The 10,330-nt window shown below is 29.7% G+C and overlaps 1 protein-coding gene across 2 annotated transcripts; it reads left to right on the top strand.

Moving 5' to 3' along the window:
- Positions 1-290: 290 nt before the first annotated feature.
- Positions 291-1,881, top strand: LOC106397145 (transmembrane emp24 domain-containing protein p24beta2-like). 2 transcript variants are annotated; one of them, XM_013837707.2, is made up of 5 exons: positions 291-497; positions 641-838; positions 1,147-1,333; positions 1,413-1,520; positions 1,615-1,881. In XM_013837707.2, exons 2-5 carry the CDS (start codon positions 641-643, stop codon positions 1,746-1,748), a joined length of 627 nt encoding a protein of 208 aa, XP_013693161.1. In that variant the 5' UTR covers positions 291-497; the 3' UTR covers positions 1,749-1,881. The 2 variants fall into 2 exon arrangements, with proteins under 2 accessions (XP_013693161.1, XP_048615318.1); XM_048759361.1 differs by lacking the exon at positions 291-497 and having other exon boundaries at positions 632-838.
- The last annotated feature ends 8,449 nt before the right edge of the window (positions 1,882-10,330 follow it).

Below are 10,330 nucleotides of genomic sequence, written 5' to 3'. Positions count from 1 at the left end.
TTTTGAAAGACAATTTAGGTTATATGTTACGTAAGTCTTATTTGTGATTCATCATTACTGGCATGACTTAAACACTCACGGTATTCCCCTTTTTAGTATAGTAAGATTATTCGCATGTTATACAAAATTAATGAATGTCATCGGGTTAAACGTTTTGATTTTTTTTTTTTTAATAATTTATGAAGTTATATGGTATCTAGTGATGTGGCAATACACCGCCAATGAAATCAGGCCACGTAAACCCGCTGACCAAATAGCTAAACGAAGAATAGAGCGACGTCGTTTATTGTTGATGTTTTTGTACGGGTCACGAAACTGACCAAATCAGGCCACGTGAACCCCCACAGTCAAAACAGGCTTCATCGTGTCCGATTCTGAAAGAAAGAACTCGCTCCTTTCTCTCCCACACCGTCTTCTTCTCCGATCAGTCTCTCACCGACCAGATCTATCCATCACTCCTCGTCGTTTCATCCCCCTCCATTCTCTCATTTTGCAAGGTTAGTCTCTCGATCTGAACTCCATCACCTCGTAAGAATCGAAAACTGAATCAATTCAATTGGATTTGGAGAAATCTCTAACCGTGGATTATTATTCTTAACGATTGAATTACGTTTTCTTAATTGAAATGATTATGTGGCAGATGAGCATGAAGGCTACGATCCTAATACTAGGCCTCGTATGGAGCTTCCAGGCAGCGTTGGGGATTAGATTCGTGATAGACAGAGAAGAATGTTTCTCCCACAAGGCTGAATACGAAGGCGATACCCTTCATGTCTCTTTCGTCGTCATCAAATCTGATTCTCAATGGCATTTTAACGAGGATGGTGTAGATCTTGTGGTATGACTTAGCCCCTTTAACTCGATAGACTTGTTAATCGTAGACGATCTCCATTGTTGAATAAAGTATTAGTTATTGGTTGATAATCTCTAATCCTCTTTATAGAAAATGATTTCTCTCTAAAGCTGTACCTTGTGGCATTGGTGTTAATATTTTTTTTTTTTTTTTTTTTTTTTTTTTTTTTTTCATTGGTGTTAATTTGGTTGTGACTATAGTTACAGATCTCTTCTCTTGTGTACGTTTTTGAGTAAACCAATAACAAACGCATTACACAATTTTTTTTTTTTTTTTTTTGGATAATATGACAGATACACGGCCCAGCAGGGGAACAGATTCATGACTTCAGGGAGCAGATAAGTGCCAAGCACGACTTTGTTGTCCAAAAGAAAGGGGTTTACCGTTTTTGTTTCACAAACAAGTCTCCGTATCATGAAACCATTGACTTCGATGTGCAGCTTGGTCACTTTGCGTACTACGACCAGCACGCAAAGGACGGTGAGTATTGTCTGATTTGTTTTTGTATCGTTTTGGGGTAATGAGTTATTAAGCTGAAAATATGATTTTTGTTGTGCAGAGCATTTCACTCCCTTGATGGAGCAAATATCGAAGTTAGAGGAGGCTCTTTACAATATCCAGTTCGAACAACATTGGTTAGAGGCTCAGACTGATCGTCAAGCTATTGGTAACAAATTTTTTCCTTAACAAAACTGTTTGTTTTTTTCTTAGCTTCTGCAAGTAAAATTTTTGCTATGTTTTTTTTTTTCTTTTCCTTGCAGTGAACGAGAACATGAGCAAGAGAGCAGTACACAAAGCTTTGTTCGAGTCGTTTGCGTTGATCGGGGCAAGTGTCCTCCAAGTTTATCTTCTGCGTCGCTTGTTTGAACGCAAACTCGGCATGTCTCGTGTCTAAAATAATATTTTGCCTCTAAGTTACCATATAATATTTACTTAGCTCTTTTTTACAGACACAACTGTAGTTCTCATTGGATGATTTGCGTTTTCTCATCTTCAAGAATATTATCCACTTCGTGGTTATCACTTAATCAGTATCTTTTTTTTTTTTTTTTTTTTTGTTAACGTGGGGTATCCCAGGTCCATGGAGAAGGGAGATGCAGTCCACGGATAGTCGGTATCTTTTTACATTATTAACATATACAGCTTTTCTATAACGTATTAGGATGTTCGTTTGAATCGAGTAATCAAATGTCTTCCTCAGTGAATTATTTTTCTCTTGATGATGGAGACACATGGCCCGTTAAGATTCATGTGGTTTAAACAATTACGGACTGGATGATAACCGGCGAGGATGCGCCGGCTCAGATTTTATAATAATCTTTGTTTATTAAATGTTTTTAACATTTTGCAACACTATAATCTTCATCAACTATAAAATGACGAATATAAATGTTGATCTCTTAAATATATTATCGTTGTTGAAAAGTTAATATTTTATATCTCATTTTAATTATTTTTAAAACTCCATATGCATAAAAAAATATTAAATTTTGCGGTTCACACAAATCACCAAAACCAAATATGCAACATCGATTGTATAACGACGAGAAGGGATTAGGTTTTCTGCTCTTGATTTGTTTACTATTGACTCTCCATAAGTGAATTCATTTTCTACCTCTATAAAATTGTGTTTTCATTCTCGTCTTTGTTTTATTGATATGAGTTAATTTTTTTTTTTTTTAACTTCTTCTATGAATTCAGTGAATTAAATAAGTGTCAATTTAAAAGAAAATAGACATCTGTAAAAATTAGTTTCACTCCAGATACATATTTAAAAATAAAAATTTTGGAAAAAATCACCGGCAAACTATATTAACAGATTAGTGTTCAAATCTAATATATCAAGATATTATAGAAAATATAAGTCCAGATTCGAAATATAAATGTATGTCTAGTATATATTCTCCAGCTTGGTCTAAAAATCATCTAATTCTAGAACAACAAAACAAATTACTTATTTCACCAGTTCGGGTAATATTTGAATCTAAACGAGTAATATTCGAACTCGAATGAATATCCGAAGATAACCAAACATAATTATACTTAACCCTATATTTCTAGTTTACTTCTATCATTTTATTCAAAATATATATATTAATGATGTTTATTGCTCAAAATTAGATAATATACATATAATTATGGACAAAATTATTTGCTGCTCACTTAAATATATATATCAAGTTCTTGTTTCTTGCATTAACAAAAGTTGCATCTAAAATTTCAAAACAACAACTAAATTAATGTCTTTTAATTTTTAAAGTTGTATCTCCAAATCTATTAATAGATTAATTTTTTAAAAAAAAATAGAAAACCAGTCAAAAAATTAATTTAAATAAAAAAAACTTAAAAATGAATCATTTATTTTTTTTCTTCAAAATTTAAATATCCAACCCGGCCCAAAATATCCAAACCCGAACATAAAATACCTGAAACCGGCTCGAAGTGTGGAAATATCCGAACGGGTTTTATACATTTATACTAAAATACCCGATACGAACCCGGACGTGTATCCGAACGCCCATCCCTACGATATATGATCATCATTTGTATCTTGCTTGAACAAAAAAAAAAAGTTAAACCATTGATCACAAAATTTTCAATGTGAGACTTTTACCATTTTTAGTAATTTATAGACTTTTTTAAAAATTCAGAATATAACATATAAGAAAAAAATAAATTCAGAATATAACATATAAGAAAAAAAATAAATTTTTTATTATATGCTTAATGTGAATATTTAATTTTTTTTTAATAGTGTAAAATTAAATATAAAAGAGAGAGGTTAGAAAAATTGTTATCAAATATGTATTTATAATCATTAATTGTCATATAGTATATGTTAACCATATTAGGTAATTCCGAAGCTTTTACTTAAGAAAAGAAAAAATATTTTTTTGTATACTAGTAATGAATTTGACAGTTAGTTTAAGAAGAAGCACAATATATATTTATATGGACCAACTTATTTTTCTAGCAATTATAAAAATCTTTCTCGTGATGATACGTTATTACGAAAATATGCTGTAATGCTCCAGGATTGATATATAGGGGATTGATATTAAATAACCAAAACAGATTTTTTAAAGTTAACTAGAGCTTAACTCACGCACCTACACGGGTATTCGATTTTGCTTTGGAATTTTTTTTTATCTTATATAAATTGTAATATACATTTTTAAAATATATATATATATTAAATAATTATTTAATATATTTTTAAACACAATCATTTTATAATTTGTAATAAATAATTTTATTTTATTTTTTTTATCAGTCAACTGTTACAACAATATTTTTAAAATATAACCCGTGTGTTCGTGCAAATGTATTTTTTATAGATCAAAATTTTAATGTAAAATAAAATGTTTATATATTTTATATTTGATTTATACGATTAAATAATTCAATATATTATTTACAATTTTGTGGTTTATATTATGTATTTTTATAACACTTTTATGTTTGTTAGACAAAGCTAATATACCAAAATAACCACTCCGTAATAATAAAGTATTGTTACATTTTTGACATTGATTAAGTATAATTTATTTTTAGCTAGATTATAGAAAATATATTTTAAATAAGTAAACATAATTTTTTATATTTTATTTTAGGAAAATGCATTAATTAAACTATAAAAGACAAGAATACTAAAAGATAGATAAATTTATTACTTCAATAGCATATGATTGTAAATAATTTAAAAAAATAATGGTTAATTTATATTTGTATTTCTATTTAAATAAAATAGATTTTTTAATAAAATAGATTACTATTTTTCAAAAAATAATAATAATTGAGCTGTTATTGTGTATGGTTCTGCTAATTACTAAAATGTGATATTACATTGTGATTAAAAATTGGGGGATTTACCAAATATGACTCAAAACTTGACTTTGATTGCAAAAGTATACCCAAACTTGAATCAAATGCAAAACTAACCTAGATGCCTTGTGAAATTACAGCCAGCCCCCCTTGTGACAAAACAAAAAAACATAAGTAATTTTTACGAATATAGCCCCAGTAAGTCGTCTGAGTCGTTTGAGATGCTGGAAGTCGTCTAGACGTGTAGTTGATCTTAAAAATAATTTATACATTTTTAAAAAATATTTTGACAATTGAAAAATTAAAATCATGTAACTATAAACAGTTTTAAATAATGTAAATTAAGATATAATAAAATTGAATAGTTTTCAGCATAGATGAGTGAAACTAGTTAATCATTATATTTTTTGGTTTTATGGTTTGACAACATATGTTGTAATATTGAATGTATTCTTAGGGTTAAAGTTTGGAAAGCTTGAATGTTTTTTTGAAAAATTAAATTTTGACCTATAAGTGTTTATTTTTGTGTATAGCAAACACTTTTAAAGTTTAATTTGATTTTATGAAGTGTTTAGTTAGTTAATTAAGTTTAGGGCTTATGTTTAGGGTCTAAACGACTAACTTGTAAGTCGCCTGGTGAATAATTTAAACCAGATGACTTACATGTAAGTCGTCGAAATATTCCCGCCTAAATTTTTTTTAAAAAATATTTTCCCGATTAAATAATTTAAACCAAGGAAGTCTTCTATTTTAGTTTCCCGCTAAAAATATTAAAATCTTATGGGTGACTTACAAGCAGTGTTTTGAAACCCGACTCGGACCCGCGGTTGAACCGGTAAACCCGACAACCCAGAAAAAATCCAGTTTGTGTTTTGTGAAAAACCCAATATTTAGAAACCCACAAGAACCCACAAAACCCCAGTAGAACTCGGAACCCGATACCGGTTGAAACACTGGTTGAACCAATAAATAACTTTTACTTCATTTTTTAATTTTTAATTATATTTTTAGATTATGTTTTATATTCTAAATTTCTAATTAAGAATTTATATACTGACAAAAAAAAAAGTTAGGTATTTCTTTTCAGTTTTATATTTGTGATTTTTAGATTTTAATGAAAATTTCACTATGCCACTGGTAGAAAATAGAGTGAACGATGGTATAGAGAACCAAAACTAGTTGATGTGATTTGGTGTTAGTTTATTTACGTTATTGATAATTTATTATAATGATTTTTTACTTTTGGTTTGTTTTGTATTTGAAATTTAATTTATTATTCACATTAAACATTTAAATATTTATAAATTTTATGTCTTGATTTTTTTTAGATGTCATAACTCTTACCTTGTTAGACAAAATTATAAATAGTCTAAACTATTTTTTGATATTTTGTATATCAAATGAAAATAAAAATATAGAAATTAAAGTTAAGTATTTTCTAAATGCTATTAAACTTAAAAATATACCCACCGAGACTATTATTTTATGTTTATAAAAATATTTAGAAAATATTAAACTTTAATTTCTATATTTTTATTTACATAGCTGATATATTATTATATATTAAAATTAATTCATTTATTAATCTGCGGTTCGCCCGCAGTCGACCCAGTGATCCAGCGATCCGGTAAGTCGTCCGGTTCAGTGTTCGGGTCGGGTTTAAAAACATTGCTTACAAGCAAGTCGTCTAGGAAGTCGTCTGAATCAAAAATATTTAACTTAATTAGATTTTTTTGTCTCCCTATATACAGAAAAATTTACAGATTCTCTCTCCATCTCTCAAATGACTGCAACAAAAATTTAATGTTCATCATTATAAAACTCTTCAACCTCTCTCCAATCTCTTTGAACTTATAAACACTAAGCTTTATATTAATTTATTGTTTTTGTCTCATGTCTTTCTCATTAATTTATATTGTTTTTGCAGGTTTTTCATCACATGGTTCTCATCTTCCACTCATTTAAATGTAGATATATTAATTTTAGATTTGTATTTTTGTGTGTTCTATAAAATTAGATTTATCTAATCTTCCACTCATTTTATCTGTTTTTAAGTCATTTGAACGTTTTTAGATATGCAGATTTTTCACATATAGATTTGGATATGCAGGTTTTTCAGATCTGGAAGACGTCTGGGACAACTTACCAGTTAGTCGTCTAAAATATAATACGCTAGACGACTTCCAGGAAGTCTTCAAGTCGTCTGGAATTTCTGGAAGTCGTCGGACGGAGTTTTCTCCCATGTCTATCCCTTTCATAACAGATCTGAGTGTTTTGAAATTTTTTTATGTTTTCTTCATTGGGTAACTTTATGTAGTATAAAGTTCTTACTTTTTTTCCCAAACTAAAACTCTCCAAACCAACTCTAATCTCTTTGACTTGAAAACACCAAACTGTATATGAATTTTTCAGTTTTGTCTCATGTGTTTCTCACTAATCTATCTCTTTTTTGCAGGTTTTTAATGAGATGGTTCTCATCTTCCACTCACTTAAAGGTAGATCTATTAATTTTAGACTTGTATTTTTGTGTATTCTATAAATGTAGATTTATCTAATATTCCACTCATTTTCTCTATTTTAAGCCATTAGAACGTTTTTTTATATACAAATTTTTCAGATTTGGATTTGATATGCAAGTTTTCAGATCTAGGACGACTTATTTGTTAGTCGTCTAAAATATAATGTCCTAGACGACTTCCAGGAAGTCTTCCAGACGGCTTCCAGGAAGTCATCTGGACTTCCTTGAAGTCTTCTGACGAAATCTTCTTCCATATCAAGTAGAGTCCAAGCTTGTATTTGCAGAGGAATGATCTATAATAGTTTTGTTTGTGGTCTAATTTGTGATTTGCATGTCTACTCTTTTAATTGTGAATTTTTTGTAAAATCAATAATAATGTTTCCCAAGATGTAATATATGTGCTAACAATGTGTTTACACATTTACAATTCAATGAAATAATATACTTCAATTGCTTTTTTCTTATCTTTGGATCTCCCATATGCAATAATAAACTTCAATGGCCTTCTTCTCATCTTCATAAACAAGAATATTGGTAGCTTCATATTGATACAACATTTTAAAAAACATTTTAACCCTTCTTCCAATTCATAACAATAATCATCATTGGTGCCTATAACAATAATACTTAAGAGATGTAAACAAACAATAGTAACTAGTCAAAGCATATCATATTTTTTACAAGTTTGTGTTGAAAAACTTAGTCAAATTTAGCAAACCTAAGGGAGAAAACATATTTTGAAAATATGAATTTTACATATCTTGAAGTTACTTATCACTCTTAAATATACAAGCTATTCAAAAACTAGCGTAGAAAAATTAAAAACTAGCGTAGAAGACTTCCACGGAAGTCTTCTCGGATCAGTTAGAAACTTTATTTAACGTGAATGTTGGTAACCTCATAAATATCACCAATTAAATTATAAATTTCATTCATTAGCCCTAGTATTGATTAATATACATGAATTAACAAAAAAATATTAAAAAGTCTCTACAAGTTTAGAGAAAATGAAAGTTTATTAAACATTGACTCAGACGACTTCCACGGATAGGTTAGTTTTGCAATTGATTTTTAACCTAGACGACTTACAGGTTAGTCTTCCATCTTTGTTTGATAAAAAAAATCAAGGAAAACGGGTTAGTTTTGCATTTGACCAGAATGTGTCAGAACTGTGACTTTTCCTAGACGACTTACAAGTTAGTCGTCGAGTAAAAAATTAAACTAATATTTTTTTTTGTCTAGATGACTTACACGTTAATCGTCTCGAGTTTTTTTCCTAGACGACTAACCTGTAAGTCGTCCAAGATAAGCAAGGTTTGACCATAATCTCAGAATATAATCCTGGACGACTTACTTAGTCTTCGAGTAAAAAATTAAACTAATATATTTTTCTCTAGATGACTTACACGTTAATCGTCTCGAGTTTTTTTCCTAGACGACTAACCTGTAAGTCGTCCAAGATAAGCAAGGTTTGACCAGAATCTCAGAATAAAATCCTGGACGACTTACATGTAAGTCGTCGGATGGTCGACTTCCGTGTAAGTCGTCTTGAAAAAAAAACTTTTTTGTTTAATATTTCAATTGCAAAACTAACCTGAGACGACTTACATGTAAGTCATCTAGAAAAAAATATTATTTTTTTAATTTTCCACTGGACGACTAACTTGTAAGTCGTCCAGGAAAAGTCAAATTTCTGACACATTCCGGTCAAATGCAAAACTAACATGTTTTCCCTAGACGACTTACATGTAAGTTGTCTCGATTTTTTTTATCAAACAAATGTGGACGACTTCCATGTAAATTGTCTAGAAAAATAAATTTAAAAGTCAATTGCAAAACTAACATTTGCATTGACCAGAAGACTTCTATGTAAGTCGTCTACAGCCAGACGACTTACCCGGAAGTCGTCTGGACGAAATGATCTGGAAAGAAACTAATTTCATAGTTTCAACCAGCGAGATAACTTGTTTAGCACATAAAAGCCTTCTCCAAGCACCCAAAATCTCAAACAAAAGTGACCCAACAAGAATCGTAAGCTTCGGTGGCTCTATGGACAATAACATTTTTAGAATCAAAATCTCTGGTTTTTTTTGATAAATATGGAGAGAAAGTAAAGAGACGTTGTTTTTAATTCATAAGAATTGAGAAAGAATGAGTGTAAATCGATTTTTAGGTGCATTAAGAGCTTCAAATTGGTTGTTCATGGTGGTTGGTGTATTGATGACAATGGCAATATTGTGAATACTTGAAGAAGATGAGGGCGATAGAGTAAAATATGCATTTTCAAAAAAAATGAAAAAAAAAAGTGATGATATTTTCGTGAATAATCTGAACTTTGAGGGTGAAAGAATCAAGTCAAAGTTCAAAAAAAAAACATGGGTTAGTTTTGTGTTTGACTTCAAGTTTTGAGTCATATTTGCAAAAAAAAACCTTAAAATTTGCACCAATCATTCTTTTATATTTTTAGAAGATAGTAAATTTAATTGAATGTTTACTTCGTAGCGGATGCGGATTATCACCTAGTTGTTATTATAACGGAAGCAAAAAATAAACGGGGAAGATGAATAAACAAAATTAAACGACAACAATATTTAATTTGGTTTACCAATCGATTATATATCTATGGAAAATAAGAAATTTTGTTAATGAGGTTAAAGGTAATTCTTGAATACAATAAGTTGCACAAACACTACATATATTTGGGATTATCTTGATTTAAAACTCCAAAACTACTAAATTGCAGGTTTAGATTTAATAATGGTAAGTGAACTGAAAGTCACAGTCTATATAAAATGCATACACTTGCGAGATCATGGCTATCTCTTGTACCGAGTGATTTAAAACATATCAACAATTACCAACTTAAAATTAAGATAACAAAAATATTGGTATGTTTTATTTTATATTATATTCGAGGCTTGTGAGCCATAGAAAAGACATATGATTACTTTCATCTTGTTATGTGTTTTAAAGAACTACTTTTTATTCCAATAAAAACAACCACCATTCCAACGTTCCCTGTTGCTGTACAGGGTATACTTACAAAGTCCATATGGTCCTATCCTCCACAAATAATGAATCGAGAACCCTATGATGAAATCTCGGGGCTCTTCATATATATCGAACCAACGCCT

This window comes from Brassica napus, chromosome C5 (assembly GCF_020379485.1).
Source record: "Brassica napus cultivar Da-Ae chromosome C5, Da-Ae, whole genome shotgun sequence".
Classification (NCBI taxonomy): Eukaryota; Viridiplantae; Streptophyta; class Magnoliopsida; order Brassicales; family Brassicaceae; genus Brassica; species Brassica napus.
This window is presented reverse-complemented; position numbering and strand designations above follow the sequence as displayed.

Coding starts and splice junctions, on each gene's coding strand:
- LOC106397145 (XM_048759361.1), top strand. CDS start 632: ATGTGGCAGATGAGCATGAAGGCTACGATCCTAATACTAGGCCTCGTA. Junction 839..1,146: donor AGGATGGTGTAGATCTTGTG/GTATGACTTAGC, acceptor ATAATATGACAG/ATACACGGCCCAGCAGGGGA. Junction 1,334..1,412: donor CGACCAGCACGCAAAGGACG/GTGAGTATTGTC, acceptor TTTGTTGTGCAG/AGCATTTCACTCCCTTGATG.